This window comes from Suricata suricatta, chromosome 13, assembly GCF_006229205.1.
Source record: "Suricata suricatta isolate VVHF042 chromosome 13, meerkat_22Aug2017_6uvM2_HiC, whole genome shotgun sequence".
Classification (NCBI taxonomy): domain Eukaryota; kingdom Metazoa; phylum Chordata; class Mammalia; order Carnivora; family Herpestidae; genus Suricata; species Suricata suricatta.
Window position 1 is genome coordinate 9,414,544 of NC_043712.1, and position 21,298 is coordinate 9,435,841.

Below are 21,298 nucleotides of genomic sequence, written 5' to 3' on the forward strand. Positions count from 1 at the left end.
GGCTCAGAGAAATTGTCTCAAGTTGCATCGTGGCCTGAACTTCACCACTACTATATTAGGTCGAACCATGTGAAGCTGCCCATATTTGACTGGGACTCATGAAAAAGCATAATTTCAGATGGTTCAGGCTAATATTTTACTTTGTGGCTAGGGACCCTTTCTAAGAGATGGAGGACTCTGAAAGGCAGAGGGAGGGACAGAAACAGTGCACTGAGCTGAGTCCAATCCAAGGAGCTGCCAGCTCTGAGGCCTCACAGGGGACCAGGGACAAGAACCCAGTGCTACGGCCACAGTCCCTGGACTCCTATTTCCCACATCAGCTCTGAGGGCTCAGTCAGTGGATGCTGAGTAAAAGAGAAGGGAGCCCCAAAGCATCCATCCCATAAATTAAAAGCACTTTGTGAATCGGAAAATGCTAAGCAAATGTTGGCTGTGCGGTTCTTATAATTTATTGATGATAATAAATAACCTTTGGGCCTCCCAGACATTTGCAAGGACTGAAGATTAAGTTAGCTCTATTTTCCACTTTAATTTTAGGGCACTTAGATAAGGAGGGTTTAGGGGGACTCTGAGCAAAGAGTAACTAGCTGTGGGAGTTGCCTAGAACTAAGTTTTAATCCCGAAAATCCCACATCCCAGGAAATGCCTCAGTCCTAGGAAAATTGAGACAGCAGGTCACCTGCCCCAGAGGGACACCGGGGCTCCCAGGGGCACGGGTGGGAGACCTCAGGCCAGTTCCACCCGGCACTGGGCAGGCAGCCCCCTGTACAGCGGCAGAGTCAGAGGGCTGACGAAGAATCTTCACACACAGCCACTGTCTGCGCTCTGGAACAGCCACTGAACATCTGTCACCCCGTTTTCCTCAGGAATCTGGACAGCCGGAGGATCATGAACCCACTATACAGATGAGGAAACTGAGACGTGGGCTGGTGAAGGGACCTGCCCAAAGTCACAAGTAGCCAGTGAGCGTCGGAAGAGCGGAAGAAGGGTGACAAGACCCTGCTTGAGGGTAGAACTGGCCCCCAGAGAAGAGGTCAGTTTCAACTAGGGAGAAGATGGAGTTGAGGCAGCGCTTCTGGAGTCTCGCAGCTGTGTTCCGTTTAATCACAGACTGCAAATTGAATGAAGTTAAGACAGTGTTGCCTCTTTGAATTTCCCCCAGGCCCTTTTTAATGAATAAATAGGCATGATTTGTAATTAGCTTATCCATTGTGCGAATCTTCTAGAGCACCTGAAGTGAGTTAAACATGCCCCCTGCAATCTCTTCGACAATATTAATTCGCTCAGCAAACCTTTCTTCCTGATCCACCCTGCCTGCGACCGAATGATCACATATTGCTCTGCAGTGGACATATTGAGAAAAATTGGGATTTTTCGGCCTGGAAAGATGAAGACACAGTGTCCTCATCAGTCCTGCCTCCCCGTGTGGGATTTGGAAGCGACAAGTTCGGTTTGTTTTCATCAGTAAAGGCTAAATAACCCGCAAAACAATCTCCCACCTTCCCTCTCTCCCAGCCGTTAAAATTCCCACAGCCACCGGCTCCGAAGGCTTCTGGTCATTAATGCCACCTTACGGAGGGGCCCGAGTTGGGAGGTGGGGGGCGCGCAGCGGTTCTCACCAGTCTGGGCTGCCTTTGCTTTGTGCAAGCTGTCATCTGTTTGCGGGGGCTGCCCCATACCCGCCCGCAGCCGCTGTTTGAGTCCGCTAACTCCTGCCAAGCGAACGGGCGTCCTGTATCATTTATCCTGTAATTGGGGCCGCTTGTCACGAGTTTTGCCTGGTTTCCGTGCTAACCACGTGGCCGCTGCTGAAATTCCGAATCCTAACATTTCCCTGCTCAGAGCTGGTGGGAGGGCCCCTCGGCGCAGGTAGCCGTCTTGATTGCCTCCACATTTTCCAGCAAAGGGGTTTCCATTCATCTTCATCATGGGCTCAATCTGTGCGCAGAGAGGAGGCGGCTGCCCTGGTGGGTCCTCTCCACCCAGTCACCTGGAGGCTCGCTCTCATCTGTTCCTCCGCGTTCACAGCCGCATTTATATTCCGCCTGCCCTGCTGCTTCCTCAGGGGTCTGCGAGGGGTCCCCAGCAACCAGGCCCCCTCCGCCCGCCGGTCCCCGCATGGGAGTCCAGGTGCCAGCCTGTTAGAACAAAGGAGGAGGCGAAGGTCACCCCTTCTTCTGAACAAGGCGGATGGGGAGGTGGAGATGCTCCGTCTGTCCTTGCCGTGTGGCCTTGACAGTGGCAAAGTGGACCTGGCTGTTTGTGGGGAAGGGGGAAGTAGGCTGTCCCTGCTCCATAGAATCCCATTTGGTCCGATCTGGGTGCCAGGCTTCCTGCTGGGCACTGGGGAGGCCACCAGGGTCCAGCCCTGCCCTCACGAGGTCTCAAGCACAGGCGGAGCCTCAGCTGAGCCTCAGCTTCTTCATCTGTAAAATGGGGCTCATAATACTGCCCAGCTCACAGGTGAGGGCTCTGTGACATATCGTGTATAAAGCCCCCAACGCTGTGCCAGGCACATGAAGATGGTCTCAGAAATCGAGGCATTATTGTGACTAACAATATGCACACCCTCGGTAGCACCTCCCCCAAGGATGGGGTGTGAGGGTCCTCACGGTTTGAGAACTGGACTGTGTCCAGCGAGATCGTCTAGTCTTGGATCCTGTCAGAGCTGGGCTCGAGTCCTGACTTGGCTCCTCATTGGCTGTGTGACTGAGGGCTCTGCCTCAGCTGTGAAATGGGCATAATAACCTTGCTGTAAGACACTTTCTAGATGGGGTATAATGGTTACTGTTTGCTGTAACCCAGGGCGGGCAAGGAGGACTGGGGTACCTGTGTGTCTAGGGCAGGGGGCATGAAGGAGTCCTGGCTGGGGTCCATCTAGAGCTGGCCCAATAGAGAGTTTGGTGGACGGCCCTATGAAGGGGGACTGGTGAGTCCTTCCTGTGTCCTGGAGCCTCCCGCTCTCCCGGGCAGCCTGACCCCTCCTCCAAGGGGCCTGACGGGGGCCTGCACCAGGAAGCCTTTTCAGCCAATGGTTTGTACCTGTCCTTGGCCACAAGATGTCACTCAAGGAACAGCAAAGCAGGGGCCTGGGAGGAAACTGGCCAGCCCAGCGCCAGCCCAGGAAACCAAATCCCAGCCCTTCTCACACGCCCCCCAGCCCTGGGAAGCCTCAGGGGAAGAACCCCGAAGGTGGGCATGCTGCAGTGAGTTCAAGTCCCGACTTCCTGCAGAACATGACGCTGTTTCCCCCAGTGAACACTAGTTGTATAGACACCCCCCGCCCCGAATTAGTAAATGGATAATTCCCACCTCACAGAGTAGGAGTAAAGAGTGCCCGGGAACAAGGGCGGGGAGGAAGGTGGCACCAACACTCCCACACTCGCATGTGACTGGGCTGCATTTGGGGCAGGAGCTCAGCAGGGTACCTAGCATCCTCCATCCCTGTCCCGTGCCTGGGAATGTGTGGGGAGAGCACATCCTCTGCCGCCCCACCCAACCGCCCACCCCAGGCTCCCTCTTCCTGGTGACTCCATCTTCCTGGTTATTCAGCTCCAGGTGACCCAACAGAACCCATACCAATTCTTTGCATGGCAGCCTGGATCTGGAACGGGGAAGACGGGGAGCAAGGCTATGATCCCGGCCCTGGAGTCCCCGGGGCAACCACAAGTGAACCACCGTAAGAGCGGGAGGCTCACAGCCTGGAGTCCGGGGATCCCCTGCCCAGCAAGGGGCGTGCAGCAGGAGATGTTGAGGCCCAGCCAAGTGCCCTGCAGTCTCCAGACCTGAGGATCAGCTGCAGGTGGAGAACTCAGGTGTTCTGGGCCTCCACCCTGACCCTCAGGGCCCGCCGACCTTAACCCTGGCGGGGAGGCCCAGTGTGCAGCCTAAGCTCCTCACAGACTTGGTACACCGTGCCTGCACGCATCAGTTCCTCCACTAGATGGGGCTGCAGAAGAGTGTCCGCACACCTACGCAGGCACCTGGTGGGGGGCCATGGGCTTGGGGCGGGGTGCCCTCTCAGAGGATGTGAAGTTGGGGAAAGAAGAGAAACCCCCCTGCTAAGGAGTTACTGTCTGTCCTCTCCTCCACCCGCATCTGCAGACATTTGGGGACACCTGCAATTTGGGATGGGACAGTCCCCTAGGAGAGGACGGGATCCCGGGAGATCATTGTTTCGTAGAGAAGTGTACAGGGGATGAGGCCTCACTGGGGACAGAGGGAAGGGTGGGGCATGTGGGGAGGCTTCCTCCGGGAAGGGCCGCTAGAGGCTGGAGGAGTGTGTAGGCAGCGGTATGGACGCCAGAAGGACCCAGCAAAGGCAAAGGCTTATAGGCAGGCAAAGCACGACACTCAGGGTAGAGGTGAGAGTTTTGACGCCCCAGGTGGAGCTGGTGAAGGAGAAGGGACGGAGAGGCATATGGCTGAAAAGGAGGTTGGAGCCAAAATAGAAGAGAGAGGATTTTAGGCAGAAAGGGAATCCGACCAGACTTGATGAATTCTAAGGGCACCTAGGAGAAAGGGCCTGGAACCAGTCGGGAGGCGGTTGTGGGATCGGAGGCAGGGGAAACGGCCCCGGTAGTTGGACGCACATTCAGAAGTCGCTCAGGAGACTTCAGGAGGTTGGGGTGACCCAGAGATGGGGCAGTGAAGCAGAGCTCCCGAGGCAGGGTGGGGCGGGGCGCCTAGGGACTGAAGTATCCAAGTCCAGAAGGGTAAAAAGGAAAGCTTCAGAAAGTGTCCCACTCTAGTCAGTATTCATGACCACAGCACAAAAGATGTAGGTTCACTACAGAGCCTTTCAGCTAAAAATGGGTTCCTTTCGAGTGGTTTCTGTGCTCACGGGTTGTTGATGGCGCCTGGAATGCCGAGGGGCGTGGCCAGTGCTGCCCGTCTTCGGTGACCTCCACGGTGTCAGTGCGTTTTAGCTACATCCCTCAGCTAAACGCTAGCACAGGAGAAATATTTCAAGATTATACGTATAATCATAATATACCTATGGTACTGGAAGGGTCACTGAGACAATAGTGCCCAACCAGGAACAGTCCCTCCAAGTTGTCACTCGCCTTAGGTCTGGTCCGTGGCAAAGATAAAGATTAGAGGCATCTTCAGGCTCCCAGAGCAGGAACTACAACCACACGCCGCTCAAAACCATGGCTTTCCAGTAAGTGGCAGGAACCTTCCAGGGAGGGAAACCCCTCTTCATGCTGGTGGGTGTGGTCCAGCTTTGCAAGGAAGGAAGGGCTGGGGGAGGCTCTTACCACCTTCCCTTTCTGTCATGTCGCCTACTTAGGCTCTTCTCTCTTCCCCCTTTGGCTCCGGCTCCGGGACCTGGCTTGCTCCCCACTGACCCCAGGGCCTCACTCCTCATTCGCAGGTGGCTGTCGGTGATCCAGAAGTGAGGTGGGCAGGCGGGAGGTGAGGAAGTGCAGGAGTTGGATGTCATGGATTGACTGAGGGGATTGGAAATAGAGGAAAGTCAGGGCTGCTAGAACTAAGGCTGTTATTTTACACTGGACACCAGTTATAAGCGGAAACAAAACACAACGGAAATCAGACATTTTGAAAGCAAAACAGTGAAGATTATGAGGAAGAAAGACCAGACACATATTTTTTTTCATACAGAAATTTGAACACCGTGATCCTCTGGAGACGTTCAGCCATTTGAGATCTGGGAAAGAGACAGTTTTCACATAACCACCCTGGTTATGAAAAACAAACAAACCAAAAAACCACTTGTAATTAAGCAAATAAAAGAGCTATCCTTACAGGACAAATCGGACTGGCCATCTAGCAGAAGTTTTTCGGCTTCTTAAAAAGATATTTATTTTTGAGAGAGCATGAGTAGAGGAGGTGCAGAGAGAGGGGGACAGAGGATCGAGCCATCTGTGGGGCTCAAACCCACAAATCGCAAGATCATGACCTGAGCTGAAGTCTCGGACGCTCAACCGGCTGAGCCACCAGGTCGGCCTTCCTCACAGCTGTCATCCTCGTAGGATGTGGGGCCACGCCTTTAAAACCTGGACACCTTCTGCAGTGGATCCTGAACTATAAAAAGCATCAGAGTTAGAAGGGGAGCTTGCTAGGGATGTAGATTCTTGGACCTCTTCTCTCAGAAATTTGATTCCGTGGCTGGCGATGGGGTGAGATCATAAGTTTATGAATATTGCCAGTGGGGCAATGCAGGTGGTCCATTGGTTCATAGTTGGTGAAATGCTGGCTGTCATGGCACTTCTCAAACTTCCCCGAGGATGTCACCTGGAGGACTTACTTTTGTTTTGATATAAACCTTTAATGCTTGCCTTTAAAAATTATAAAGACTGGGGGCGCCTGGGTGGCTCAGTCGGTTGGGCGTCTGACTTCGGCTCAGGTCATGATCTCATGGTTGGTGAGTTGAGCCCCGTGTCAGGTTCTGTGCTAACAGCTCGGAACCTGGAGCCTGCTTCGGATTCTGTGTCTTTCTCTCTCTGCCTCTCCCCTGCTCACACTGTCTCTGTCTCAAAAAGAGACAAACATTAAAACAAATTTTTTTAATTAAAAAGACTCTACATTACCAAACAATGGCCAAATAAGAGTTGTTCATTCCATGCCTTCGTTTGGTCACTCAGAACTAAGATGCTACCAGCTACTGCTGTTGCTCCTGGTCACCACCTTCCATGATTTTTATTTGTGGATTCACCATAGTCTACTTCCCTTTCCACGTAAATTTGAGACCCATCTTCATATGCCAATAGGCCACATCTCTGAACCGTGCCTGGGATGACGACACAGTGCCACCTCAGCGTTTGACAGACATCGCTTACTTGGTGTGCCCACTCTTCTCTCGTCATTTGCTGCTGGAGAAAACACTGTGCCTGGGTGTTTTTCTTCTGCCTGTCTCATGACAGGGTCCTGACCCACGTGCCCTAGTAAATGCACACGATTCAGAGACCTTTCAGGAACAAAACTGCTCGCTATTTCAGACCCGGGTCTTAAAAACTGATCCAAGTACCTGTAATACAGATCTCTGAAATAGGGCTTCTAGTTTCTCTCTCTTTCTTCTTACAATTTAATCTTTAGCCTTTTCTTGACTCTTTAGGACTTCCGAAGGATGTACGGATTGTTGGTTCCATCCTCAATAAGTTCGAGTTTACAAACAAGAGTACCAGGTGATTCTCAACAGGGAAGTTTGGGAAACCATGGTTTACAAAACTCGCTGAGGCACAACTGTAATTCATTTGGTCAGAGCGAGTCAGAGCAGAGCCCCTGACTCAGTTCACCAGGAATGATTAAGAAACAGCAGCAGCCACGTAAATGAATCAACAGCCCTGGTTAAAAAACTTTTATCAAACCTACACAGTAAGAGGGGTAAGGAAAGCTGAAATGAAAATGTCCTGTATTTTAAAAAATCCCATTAGAAGGGTCACCTGGCTGGTTCAGTCAGTGGACCAGGCTACACTTCATCTCGAGGTCGTGAGTTCAAGCCCCCATTAGGCACAGAGTTTATTTTTAAAAAATCACATCAGATACTCTTTTCACAGGAACATGAAATTTAATGGTTTTGGCCAGCAACATGCTGAATTGTTAGTTAACACAAGTAAGTCTACTGTGGTTTTCATGTTCAGCATCCACAACAGGTTCAGTGACTTGGAACTGAGCACTATTCCCAAATATGGAAGACGTTTTCAGGATCCCCACAACCAGAGATTTTCCAGCCTCTTTGGTCAATTTGCTAAAAAGTCTATGTACTGCATTTTGGTACCACAAGAAGACAGAAAAGGATTCTCCTGGAATGAAATGACCACAGCAAAAGCTCTTCAATGGATACAGAAATCTCTAGGCAGAGGACGCATTTACAGCCAGGAGGAGCTTCTGAGAAAGGCTTTCCCTTCTCAGGATCATGACGTTTTACAGGCTGCACTGCCCGGGGGCCGAGCTAAACAGGGCCACTAGCTCAGCATCCTTTGGGAGAAGCTACAAAGCCACTTCTTTGGAGGGAAGAGGTGAGTGGGTACAAACATAACAGGAGTCCAAACACACAGATAATGCCAAGTTGGCAGAGAGTCAAATTCTATTTTCAGTTTTAGGCCAATGAAATCATTAACTTTAATATTGAACAGACTGAATGAAAACCGAGCCCTAATAGAATTTTTTAATGTTTCCTTCTAAAGGAGGAGCAATCGATACAGGGAAAGCCCCTTTCCACCAACAAGGGAAGCCTGCAGAGTGAGCTTGTGACATGGGCTCCTTGCCTAACAGCACCTCCCCTCAGCCGAGAAGATTAATAAAGGCTTCAGGGAATGCTGTGATTAGGACTTTTGCTCTCAGAACTAAGGCTGATGAATAGCTACCAAATACAACGGTCAGATACGAACCGTGTTAAAACAGTAAATGTTCACAACCTTGTTACTAACTGCTAGCTCATTCTAATTCCTTCCTGGGCCACACTTAACAAATATCCTTAGATGCTCAGATGAAAAGAGCCAAGTGTGAATTCATGGAGAACTTTAGTAATACCTGAAGTCAAAGACACTTTCAGATATGCTTCTGTGTACAAAACAGATGATGGAAACATAAAACCCAGTGAATTCAACTGCTTCCCCTTTTAATCAGTTTTACAGATGATGCCGTCCATGAGCGATCACATTAGAAGACAGGCAGAGTCCCCTGTACGTATACAAGATTGTGCAAGCTCATTACTGAGGCTTAGGTAAGGTTTTATCTGTTTCGAGAGGAGAGGCAGTACACTGCTTTTTAGTACAGGAGAAGCACAAGAATACGGTAAACAAGACAGAACATCAACTTAGCAGGGGTGAATTCTTAAGGCGTGTGGCCCCTCCCCACACTGTGTGCCATTAACCAAGTAGAGACGACTTCCCCACTCTTGAACTTAACCATCGCTGAGCGCACGCCTGTGGGACACGAACTCCACCGTGACGCCACAGCTCAACCACACCAACCACCAACCGTGACACTGCGCAAACTACGTTTTCTTTCTCCAAGCATTCTCCAGAGTAATAACGCCATTCCTGGTCATCTTACTTCTTGGGTAACCTACATTCTAAGACATATTAAGTATTAATCTGGCAACTTCTCAAGCATTTTGACATTCAAAATATCTAAAATATCTCATCACTGTTAATCTACTTACTAAAAAAATCTTTGAGCTTCAAGAAAATTGTTTCTGATATCCCCCCACCCCCCAAATTATGGCAATCAAATACAGAATAAATTCACTAGATTTAAAAGAACTAGAAAGAGGGCAAATATAGACTTTTCCTTAAAGAAATAAAGCAGGAACGGAGAAGCAGGAAGAAAAATTTAAGAAGCTAACGCCGTTACATTTCTATCACTCCAATGGCGCCCGCTAATAATTTTGAGTGCGGTGCTCCTTTCCCTTTCACACACAGTTACGTCAGAGAAAGGAAATCTTTAAAGGCTCACCCATTTAAAACATGGAGTTGACCTTTACTTGGCCCAACCTGGGATCCACAGGGCAGGCCACACAAATATGGCGCAGCACGGGCACGCGAGGTCAGCGTGCCCGTGCTGGGTGTTCTGGCAAGAGCGCTGCCTGGCTACCATTTGGGGCAAGTTCCTGTTCTCTGGGTAGCACCTCAGCAACGTGTGTATTGAAAGTCTGCGTTAAACAAAGGATTCCAGGACACACAGCAAACGGGAAACCCATGCATCGTATCTATTAATCTCTCACAAAGCCTAATTCTCTTACTACAGTGATTTAATATCTTTATTTTAAAAAGTCTTTCAGAAGCAGGTTTTAAAAAGAAAAAGCAGGGGCGCCTAGGTGGCTCAGTCAGTTAAGCATCCCGCTTCGGCTCAGGTCATGATCTCACAGTACGTGGGTTTGAGCCCCACGTTGGGCTCTGTGCTGACAGCTCAGAGCCCGGAGCCTGCTTCGGATTCTGTGTCTCCCTTCTCTCTGTGCCCCCCCTCCTCATGCTGTTTCTCAAAAATGATGTTTAAAAAAAAATTTTTTTTTAAGAAAAAGCAGAAGGCAGCAATTCCTGGGGCTGAGATGTAAACTAAAGTGGAGAAAGAAAACAAAAATGTTTACCCGGTCCTAGTAACAATTTTATGAAGAAAGATCATCTTCCATCTGTAGTTCTACTATTTAACTTTCAGGAAGCAGAATATTAACACAACATACAAACTGGTTTTTGATCAGAGAAGTTAATTGTAGAAAATTTTGGCAAACTGAGCCACTCTCTCTCCATTTATCATTTTCATTGCAAACTCCACGTAATACTCAATGGCTCCTGAATGTTTCCTATGGGTGACTTTATACTTTTGCACTAATCCCTCATATAAAATAAGTACTGGGAGGAAGTGTAATAAGAACCAAAGAATAATGATTCATCCTTCCCAGAGGAGCTAAATCAAATTACTCCGTCTCCCACCCTACCGCTGCCACGCAGATAGTTACCAATTCCTAAATTCAGGAATCAGCACTGTAAGAAATCATGCCATGAAATCAAGCCAGCAATGGCGGGTGCTGACTGGTTCTTGACCCTAGAAGGATTTGCAGAGTTTAAAGGTAGTTGCTGTAGCTGCTCCTGAAACAACCGGGCTGTGCGTGCCTCAGTCTCCCAGATGTAATCTGATGCCAGGCCCCTGGGGTTCCGTCCTCACACCCCCCCCCAGCTCTGCCCAGCTCTCATCTCCTGCCTCCACCTTCTCCTCCACAGAAAAGAGCCCTGTGCAACGTCCACAGCTTCGTATTTATTTCCATAGTGATGACAGAGAATGGATTTAGCAACCATTTGGAGGAAAAAAAAAATTGTTAGAGCCCGTAAAAATGAATTTCAACTATTCCAAGTCTTCTATTGACTTAACATTTATTGCGTCAAATACTGAAGTAAATGGACTCACCCTAGGTCTTAGAAATCGTGTCTGTTTGGCTTGTAAAGTGTTTAATGACAGGATCTGACTCCTAACACGCAGGCAGGTTTGACAGTCACAGCCCAGGAAGCACAGGACTCTACACAGATTTCCTGACCTAACATTCAAAAAGACATTTCGTAGTACTAGTTTAATTTTGATCTCTCCCTAAAAGGCAGAAACCACATCCCACACTCCTACGTAACTTGTTATCTCGGTATTCTAAAATAAATGAATGAGAGATGGAGGCATAAAGAAAATCCAGCTTCTCCAGGCACAATTAAACTCAGGTCGCGGAGAAAAGACAGCCTCCGGATTCATCTGCTCACCAGTGTTTGTCACAGTTTCCTTAGAAATGCCTAGAAATGCTGCTGGCAACAAGGGACTCAAAGTATGGGACTGAGTTTGTTATAAAAGAGGCTAACCCTGTTTAGGAAACAGACAGAGTGAGAGCCGTCGATGATGACTTACGTACCAGACTTGTGCTTGAAGCTCTGGTGTGCCTCCCTAGCCAATTTCTCACACACCAACACCCATTCCTGATTAATTATCAATACACAATCAAACCAAAATACTGAAACATAGACTTTTGTTCAGAAGAGGGAAATAAAGGCACAGAAACCTGCCAAAATAGATTTTTTTTCCATAAGAATAATATGGTTGATTAAAATAGTTTATCACTAGTAAAACTTGTATCACTAGAGCAGACAATACAAATTAGTTTTTAAAAAAATGACATTCACTGAATTCCTGGTCTGTCATTCAATGTGAATAATCATCAAAAATATATTACAATTAAAGGTTTAAAAGGAGTTCTGTTTGGGGTTTCTACACTGTATTTAGCATGTACCACAGTAACATATTAGGTGTCTACGGTTGCTTTGTGTGTAATGCATGGCGACTGGAGAGTCTACATCCCTCCTCCTGCAGACTCAGCCGTCCGTGGTGAGCAATGTCCGCGTGACTGTTGCACCCCTCATCAAAGGCAGCCTTGTGCATCAAACTCCACACCTAGAGAGTTCAAGAAACTGGTTTACACTTTAATAAATATTTCTGTGTGTTTTTTGCTTTTAAGTTCAGCTTAAACTTTGTCAAGGAAACCATTGCACAAGAGGGTACGTCACAACCTATCAGCAATATTCCTTGTTTATTAGAATCCGAAGACGTCCATATTACATCAAATATAAATATATATTATATTTACATTTCCTTCTTAGCCTTTCGATCTAGGTGAGTGTATTTATAGATAATGCCACTACTGTCACCACTATCAATCCTCAGTGCAACTGCTCTTTTCCTTCCATTAGATGCATAGAAGATTAGGCAGCATCTAAAAAGAGGTGTACTGTTTTCTTTTTCTTTTTTTTAAATAAAAGGAAAGAATGGGTATTCATGAATGGAGATCTAGGAATTTTCTAGATTTTGTTCTGTTTTTTAATATTTCAAAATACCTGAAAAATGTGGTCCCTTTTTGCAGTACTATTCTCTACTTGGGACAAGAAAATAACCAAATATGCAACAGAAAAGAAAAGAGCCCAAAGAAAGGAGAACCTGCTTGTTAGCTCATTAATCTGTTTAGTAAAGATCTGTTTTAAAATGTCTGAATGCTGTACAATATTATACAAAAAACAATCTTCAGCCTTCATAGCAGCTGGTACGTTTTCTAAGAGATCTGTATGCCCGTCTAACAGTCTGCTGCCTTGGTGGGCCGTGGTCCTGGTCACTTCCGGTCATCAATAGTTTTGATGAATTCCACGGCTGCCGTGAACTGCATCCACCAGTAGGACTCCTCTCCAGACAGACAGCTGGCATAGAAGCTGCTGATGTACTGGACGGTGGACAGCAAACAGGGTGGATTTGCCTAGAGAAGTGAAAAAGACAACAGTCAACCACTCAGATGCGCAACTCCACAAAAACCATCTCAGCATCTTCAAATGTTTTCCTGTGAAACAGACACCAGTCCTTTTGAAAATAATCCCCCAATTATTCTTCAGAAGTAATTTATAAACCCTAGCCATTGTGAGTAACAACAGTATACTGGAAAGGCAAGCCAGGTTCTAATGACAGCTGGACATCTAGATCTTTCCATCCTTGTGAGTCAATGAAGTGTGCTGGTCCTTAAGGAGGCTGAACTAATCCCAGTAGACTTACTCAACACATCGCAGGATTCCAGAATGTTAGATAAGGAAATAAATGCCGTACACCAACTGAGAAAGAAAAAAACTAAAAAGATAATGTAAATTGCCAGAGGTAACACAGAACATCTCCTGCTTTTTCATCTCCTTCCCACGGAGAGAAGGGACATGGGTGTTTTAAGTGGCTGGGAGGACACATTAAGGCCTGGGCCTCAGCATGAGCGCAGACTGGCTCCGCAAGGAACGAGACACATCACACCTGTGAGACAGTGACGATGGCCGGCAGCCAACAGCAGGAGTCGGAAGGCCGACCACACACCGATCCCACGGGCTGCAGACGGAGCTAAGAGTTCAGACTGCAGAAACACCGCAGTATCAAGAATTAGTAAAATATATGTCAAATATACTTTAGATGCAACAGATGGGCTGGGCTGACTGGAACACACAAGCGACACAGTCACTTGGTGGCTACGTGCACCCAAACTGCAAGGTGCCCCTGAAAATGCTCACAATAAACTGTTTAAATGATGAAATTTCAATTTTAAAGTCAAAAAAAGGCAAGAGATGTCAGTATGTTTTAAGAGAATATGGCACAAGGCTCCTGGGTGGCTCAGTCAGTTAAGCATCTGACTCTTGATTTCAGCTCAGGTCGTGATCTCACAGTTCATGGTATCAAGCCCCACATCAGGCTCTGCTCTGACAGCCCGGAACCTGCTGGGATTCTCTCTGCCCCTTCCCCACTCACATTCTTTCCCTCTCTCCCTCTCTCCCCCAAACCCTCTCTCTCAAGATAAATAAACAAATCTTTAAAAAATAAAATAAACATAGCACAATTGCAAACAAAGAGGCTAAAAGGAGACAGGTGTTTGGTAGATTTGATGGTTCAGGTGACAAGGACAAGGCGCAAGATGGTAAGCGCACAATAAAAAGAATTTTCCCTCACTCATTCACTCGATAATTACATACTGAGCCCCAAACAAGAACCTCAGGCACGAAAAAGTTGAAAATGTTCATCTAGGAATCTGGTCCTCCTATCTTTTGAAAATCTTAACTTCTGGGCAGAACAAGACTTCACATTAGACTCTTTCTGGGTAACACAGAACTTGAGACTGGGAAAAGCCAAGGCCTCTAGAGCACGTGAAGCCCGCACCGCCCTGCTAAGAGATGCCCAATAAACTCTCTTCATTAATAGTAGTGAGGGGCCCACCTTTATCAACACAAATACCAAAACAGGGACAAAGTCATCTGCTCCAGGGACGGAGTCCTCATTGGCCAGACTCAGGAGGTTCATGATGGTGGAGCACATTCGCAGGATGCACTGCACCTTGTCCCGGGGCGTCTTGTAAGCACTTATTGTCCTGATTTCTGACTGTGCAGATGGCCACGGTGCCTCCCGAAGATAGACCTAAGCGAGACCACAAACAGACCCGGATCCTGAGTCCAACAGCAACTACAGGAAGTGATCACAACAAACCTCCATGTCAGGAAGCAGAAGGGTAATCTGGTGCCTTTTCCCTTCTTCAGTAAAACCAGATTGCTGTTCCCTCCCTTCCACTAAGACTGAAGCTTAACTTGTAAACTTTTAAATAATTTGCTTCGCATTTTCAAATCAATCAATCTAGATACCCATTAATGGAGCAAAGGGCATCTGATAACACCCAGCCTAGACCTCATAAGATGTCAAACAATTATCTTTCTTAAATAGCTAAAATGGAACTTCTCTACATGGAATAGCTGATTCTAAAAGCACAAACCAGCTACTTCTGAAGGAAAATATTATAGAAATATGTACCTTTACTGCAGTAGTTCTAGAAAAAAACAGATTTTTAAACATCGAGGTAATTTATAAACTTATGCTGACATTTCATTAGTGAGGACTTTACTAAAACAACCAGAAAATTCAAATACCAAATTTTCCATTATTTTGTAAAAGTTATATGACACTAAAAGGTAATTTTGATGTCACATTCAGATTCAATTTGTCCCCCTGGAACAGCAGTTGTCACGTTCTATGGAGTGCCACCAGATCCCTTACTCGAATGGGATATTTCTGCAGAAACCTGGCTATAAAACCATCCCTGGAGAGCAGGGCTGCCCCAGGCGGAGCAGGTACGGACAGAAGCCCCGCCTGCAAGCTGAGCGGCGAACGGGCAGGGGCCCTGGGTGCGCCCCTCCCCCCCAGGCCCCTTCCACAGCAGGATATGTTAATCCTCCAAGAACTTTATGGTTAGAAATGCATCAAATGCAGATTGTGTTTTATAACTTATTATGTTCTGTTTCCTTGGAAAATTGGCAAAGTGCATATGGCATATCAAGCAACTACTACATAAACTTGTGTTACCTCTGGTATTTGTAGAGCTCTGTGATTGGCAGTCACTACTTTAGACAATCTCTGAATATGTTCATGAAGGACCCTGAAAACCCCAAAAACACACATGTAAATACAGATTTCAGGGAAAAAAAGGCACACAAAGAGTTGTAATTGTTTGTTTTTTTTTTTCAAAATATTTGAAACGTTCAGGCTTCTTTTGAGATACAGATGACAATGACGGTTGAGACTCTTAGCTATAAGTATTCTCTCTTGTCAGAAAAGTCTCGCACTTAGGATCTCCTCAGAAATGCTGAGTGGGCTGAGGGCAGGCAGGGGGAGCAGGGAAGCCCTTCCTTCCCTGCCCAGTTCGGCACTCCAAGCGAGAAAGGGGAAAAGCCCCAGCCCAGAAGCTACCTGGACACAGTACTGAGTAAAAAGCACAGAGGAAGCAGAGGGATTAAAAGCCAGAAACCAAAGATCACAGAAGCTCAGATAGAGAAGGGACTCTGAGAACACGCAACCTCTCTCACATTTCAGAGATGAAAATAATCAGGCTTACACAGGTGAAAGGTCACACAAGGGTTAGTAGCAGGAGCTAAGCCCAGCTTTCGGGGCTTCTACTGTTCTACTGGAACACTGGTTATAACTGTGCACTCTATAAAACCTGAAGACATGCCATGGAGGAGAGGCTACCTATTACTGCTCTTTGCAGGAAATACAGTTTGAATGTCCCTACTCCTTATCCCATTCTGGAAGCTAAAAACTGGTCTCTGGAAAGAAAATCTGTCCCATTTGGTAAATTAAGTACAGAAGCCTAGTGTGGGCCTCTGAGACCATCAACGAGTGAGGGAGGCAGGCTACAACAACCCTGACCCATTCACAGAAGGGGGGGTGCTCTCACACATACACGCAGAACCTCAGCACTTCTGTGAAAGAAAGCTCTGTTGACCACTGATGACTCATCCTGAGGTCCTGTCGCACGGACCCCTGAAGAGTCACTGGCACAGGAAGCCAGTGTTACTGCTGGGGACACAGTAGCCACCTCCACACACCTGGGGCAGAAACAGGGTTGTGAGGCAGTGTTCAAAAAAGTACAAGAGAGGGAAAGTGAATATGAGAAATCACCCACAGTCTTATTACTCCAAATCTAACCACTCTAGGTTCTTGGGTTTTGTTTTTTTTTTCCAGGATAAATTTTTTTAGGATCACTTTTTAAAAGAAGCTTTACTGAGATACGATTCATACACAACAGACTTCCAGATATTTTTGGATATTCAAACATACAGCTTTCCACTCCTAATAAATAAATAATGAGAACATAGAAGTCAAGGCCTGTGCTTGATGCCGGGTCAGATGGCGAATAACAGCAGGAGGTTCCTGCTCTCATGGAGGCGACAATCCAGTGGAGGAGAGAAGCGTCCACCAGATGACCACACACAGCGAGATCAGGAAGGGGGTGATTCTGCCCCCTGCCCAGGGACATCTGGCAGTGTCTGGAGACATTCTGGTCCTCCCGACTGGCAGGGAACTACTAGCATCCAGTGGGTACAGACCAGGGATGCTGCCAAACATCCAGCAAGGCACACAGCAGCCTCGCACACCAAAGAGTTACCTGGCCCCACGTGTAATCAGTAGTGCCAGGCTAAGGAATCGTGATCTACCAACTGTGAAACCCCAACAGTGGCAAGTGCTAAAGAAAGGTACACAGGCCCGAGGGAGCCCTGCCCGGGACAGAACCTGGTCGGAAAGGTCAGGAGAGTGGTGCTGCAGCCAAGATCTGAAGGATGAGGAAGAGCAAGGAGAGGAAAGAAGGGGAGAACAGGTGAGGCAGAATAGCAGCAGGGCCTTCCAGAAAGCCCATACCAATTGATACGCCCTCCGGTCTAATTCCCTACTCCCTGAAAACAGAGTGTTATCCTGCTTTCTGACCCCACCACTCGGACGGGGGGAAAGGACAGCATGCCCTGCCTTTACTGGCACACACGAAGTGTCGTGCACAGCCGGTGTAAAACACAGGACTGGCTGACGGAGCCCTACGTGGTAGATGTGGGTGCAGTACACCCGGGAGTGCTCACTGGTCACGAAGTATGTCCCCGTCCTGGTTAGGGTAGAAGGCGAGCTTGAAAATCCGATTCATCACACTTCGTTCAATGGCCAGCTGGGCATCCTGCAGCTGCTCCTCACTCGCGTTCTGCCATATGACGTCCTGGGCCATCGCGCCGTAGAGGAACTGCAGAAAATCTTCCACCTGAGCAGTCTTATCATCAGCTGCTGTGAGTTTCTGAAAGTCTCCAAGGCAAAACAATAATTTTTTTAATACACTATATGGATAATCTTAAAAAAGGAAATTACAGAAATTATTTGAATCACTAGCTCTGCAGAGAAACATGCAAAAGTTTAAGAACAAGGGGTTTGTTATGAAAATGATATACTTTGAAAAAAATTTTTTTGAATTTAAGAAAAAAATAAAAATTTTAAAACGAGATAAAACTGACATACTTTGACTAACGTACAAAACTGCTGAATCTCTACATTGTACACCTAAAACTAATAGAACACCATATATTAATTATAGGGGAACTTAAAAAATTAAAATTAAAAAGTTAGAAACTTTTTTTAAATGATATGCTTTATTTTTACATATGAGAAAAATATACACAGGATCCAAAACTCTAACCAATTTTCCCAATTTTGTATAAACCACAGATATTTGATCCAGGATAAAAATGGAATGAGCTGGTTGGACATCAAGGTTTAATTATTAAGAATCCACAAAACATGCGGGAATTTAAGGAACTACTCATAGCCGTGCAGATACTCAAATTAGCAAAAGAAAAATCTCCAAATGCCTCCACGAATCCGTGGCTAAAGAGATGCTTCATCTAACGGTCTTTCCTTACCTTGGATGAATTCCCTGATCTTCTTTTCTTTGCTCTCAAGCAGCAACCTCACACAGACCGTGGTGAAGTATCGATTGGCCACCTCTTTGTCCCGCAAGACCCGCTGCAGCAGCCTCTCCAGGTGAGCCTGCGTGGTCTGCAGTCCTTGCCGACAGCGGGTGAGATAAGCAATATAGGGGGCTCTTTTCCTAAAAAGAAACACGCTTCGCAGGACATCACACACGTACAGTACACATTTTTTGGGGACTAGGAATCTTAGTTTTTTTCTCTCGCAGACTTTGGTTTTACAAATTAGCAGCCTGTAATGCTGCCTGCTCAAGAAACAGAACCACTCTGCACGTTTGTAAAGAGCTGGTAGGACAGGACCTCGTACTTCACAGGAAACTGAGTGCTATAGAAAACTAAAATAACTACAAAATATAGGTTAATCCACCACTAGATCATTATACATATCATCAGTTACTTGCTTACAGTCTAATTGTAACAATCATTAGCGTGCCCATTCCCTAGGCCCGGGGGCCTCTTCATTTCCCAAGGATCTCTATCACGTTCTTCTCCTGAACGGTTAGCAAAGGTCTGGCAGCATCGCAGAGAAAGGGCAGCAATTTTTAGGCCGGCTCCTTCCCTACTCCGGGAGATAGTTTTTCCTATTACCTCGAAGGAAAGGAGAAGGATATCCTAGTTATCCTGGCCCCAGCTCTGCTAATGCTGCTTCTGTGCAAAGCAGAAGGAAACTGAACTTCTCTGTTAGTGAAAACTGCTCATTGATAAATATTCAAACATGTTTCTCAGAAATCCATATCCAGGTGAACAGCCAAGCACCTGCAGTAAGCCCAGATTCATTTGTGAAATAAAAAAAGGATCCTTGGAGCTGAAAATAGGCTGACAAGTGAAGCAAGCTGGGTAATTACCTGTAGTCCTCAGCAATAGAGGCCAGCAGTTTCCTACAAGTTCTGTTATCAAAGCGGCACACACAGCGCATAGTTTCCTGAAGTTGAGCCATTAAGTTCTTATCTTGTAAATTAATTGCTTCAGCTATTTGAATTTTTAAGAAGCAAACAATTTCATTGTCTAAACAAACAAACAAATAAACAAAAAGAATTCTGTTATTGTTGAGAATTCCCATTGTATACCATCCCTCAGCCATTGGGATGTCCTGTTCTGCTCTACCAGGGATCAGCAGAACTAAACCATATGGAATTGCTATATAGCTTAAACACAGTGAAATATGGGTGGTCTCCTATGATCCAACCCACAAATACAGGCCAAACTCACCTTCTGGGTCTGTGTGGTCTGGTAAACCATTCCTTGTTGAATGGGTTAGCACTGGGAAAGCAATGGAATCCGCAGAGCAAAGAGCAAGTCTCAGTTTCTTTTTTGCATCTCTGGAGAATAAACCAAAAGTATCTTAATTTCTTTATCCAGAGATGGTCACATTTTATGAACACTCACTATACAAACTAATATGCTACCTCAAGCAGAAATAAAAAATTAATTCTTAATTTACTGACACCTCACTTAAAGGAACAGGCTTTCTGATTACCTGAGGAGCAAGGCTGTAAAAATGCTCTGGGCAAGGACCATTCTATAAAGTCACCAGAATCAAACAAATCCTTCTGGACCCTGTAACACATACTGAGTCCTACAATGGCCACCGGAAGGAGAATGAGAAAGGGTCATGATGCCAGAGTCAGGAGGGACCACAGAAGTCACCAGAACCATCTCACCATCCAAACTAAGAATGCTATCCACCAGGTCTCCTGAGAAAGGTTGATCTTGCCACATGACAAGCTCTCCACTCGACAAAAAGCCCCTTCTGTCACTGTGCTGCTAGAAAGTGTGGCTGACCCTCCCGCCTGCTCTGTCTCCCCCAGCACTTCCCACGTGGGCAGGAGCTTGGGGTCTGGAAAGGCACTGCCACTTGTTTCATTTAAAAGACTTATGTGGTCCCTGTGAGCACACCAGGTGGTTGTTTTTTCACCCCTGAATTAAAGCCTTTGATGTATGGCATTTAAAGTGAAGCAAAGTTTTCTCAGGGAACCGCATTTCATTCATTTTCTCTGCTTTATACTTTTTTTTTTTTTTAAAGACAGAGCAAGCACAAACGGAGGATAATCTTAAGTAGGCTCCACACTCAGTGCAGAGCCCGATGTGGGGCTCAATCCCACAGCCCTGGGATCACGACCTGAGGTGTAATCAAGATTCAGATGCTCAACCAAATGAGCCACCCAGACACCCCTGCTTTATACATTTCCTAGGTGGCTCAATGAACCCTGTGACTTGCAGTTACTGTAGTGCTGATGGAAAGTCCAAACCCATGAACCTGAAATCCTGTCCGAGAAATACCTGTATGAGAAAGCAGAGTCCTGAGGGTGGGCCGCTTGGCTTGCGGAGTCCGGGAGGTCATCAGCTGACATGTTCTGCAGTGTTTCCTCACGAGGAGAATCCTGTGCACTCTCACCATCACCTATGACCTCTACACAACAAAGCCGCCCCCAGAGAGGACAAGCAGGTTAACCTGGGAGTCTAGCAATAGTAGGTGTTCAGAGCAGGTCAACAATAAATTAGCACTGTGCTCTACAGCCAGAGAGCTTCAAGAAAGAAGGAAAAACATTTCACTTAAACAAGCTGAGAACAATGACGATAGATCAAGAGAGGAGTTGCTGAGAAGACAATGATTTTTACTTCCTGTATCACTCTTAATCCAAAACAACAAAAGTCTGTGACTTAACAGATAATGCTCTCATCAGAGTCACTGAACCACAGAACTAAGAGGGGCCTCAAAATCATTCTACATAAAACCCTCTTATTTTACAGACATGGGGTCTCACCCAATTAAAGAGTGCCTTGCTGTAAAGCCCTGGGCGAGCTGGCGGCTGAGGTGAACCACGCGCCCTAGTAAGGAAGCCGGGAGACCTGAGCGCCCTTCCCACGGCCCAAGAATGAGCTGGGACAAATCTGAAAATGCAGCCAGGACAGATCTGTGGTTCCCACAGCTGTTTTTATGTTTCTAATTAACCAATTTAGAGAATATGCTCATATATAAAATCAAAAGGAATACAAATTCATTACTA

General features: G+C 46.6%; 1 protein-coding gene and 2 long non-coding RNA genes across 9 annotated transcripts in view; 1 reads left to right on the forward strand and 2 right to left on the reverse strand.

Moving 5' to 3' along the window:
- Positions 1–442: 442 nt before the first annotated feature.
- LOC115276649 lies at positions 443–4,106 on the reverse strand. 2 transcript variants are annotated; one of them, XR_003902038.1, is made up of 4 exons: positions 3,786–3,861; positions 2,613–2,727; positions 1,620–2,138; positions 443–939 (listed from the first exon to the last, which is right to left on the reverse strand). It is a non-coding gene; the product is annotated as an uncharacterized LOC115276649 (long non-coding RNA). The 2 variants fall into 2 exon arrangements; XR_003902039.1 differs by lacking the exons at positions 2,613–2,727; positions 3,786–3,861 and adding an exon at positions 3,972–4,106.
- A 127-nt stretch (positions 4,107–4,233) lies between these two features.
- Positions 4,234–5,777, forward strand: LOC115275714. 3 transcript variants are annotated; one of them, XR_003901708.1, is made up of 4 exons: positions 4,234–4,364; positions 5,072–5,164; positions 5,294–5,418; positions 5,626–5,777. It is a non-coding gene; the product is annotated as an uncharacterized LOC115275714 (long non-coding RNA). The 3 variants fall into 3 exon arrangements; XR_003901709.1 differs by having other exon boundaries at positions 5,294–5,403; XR_003901707.1 differs by having other exon boundaries at positions 5,294–5,377.
- Positions 5,778–10,818: 5,041 nt separating this feature from the next.
- GAPVD1 (GTPase activating protein and VPS9 domains 1) overlaps positions 10,819–21,298 on the reverse strand; it is a 70,888-nt gene continuing 60,408 nt past the window's right edge. For all 4 annotated transcript variants that reach the window (XM_029919431.1, XM_029919429.1, XM_029919430.1 and 1 more), the window contains 8 exons: positions 20,571–20,700; positions 19,500–19,609; positions 19,136–19,295; positions 18,225–18,412; positions 17,400–17,613; positions 15,355–15,427; positions 14,221–14,418; positions 10,819–12,739 (listed from right to left, as the gene is read on the reverse strand). In XM_029919431.1, coding sequence (XP_029775291.1) covers positions 12,599–12,739; positions 14,221–14,418; positions 15,355–15,427; positions 17,400–17,613; positions 18,225–18,412; positions 19,136–19,295; positions 19,500–19,609; positions 20,571–20,700 — 1,214 coding nt within the window. In that variant the 3' untranslated portion in view covers positions 10,819–12,598. The remainder of the gene's footprint in view (positions 12,740–14,220; positions 14,419–15,354; positions 15,428–17,399; positions 17,614–18,224; positions 18,413–19,135; positions 19,296–19,499; positions 19,610–20,570; positions 20,701–21,298) is intronic.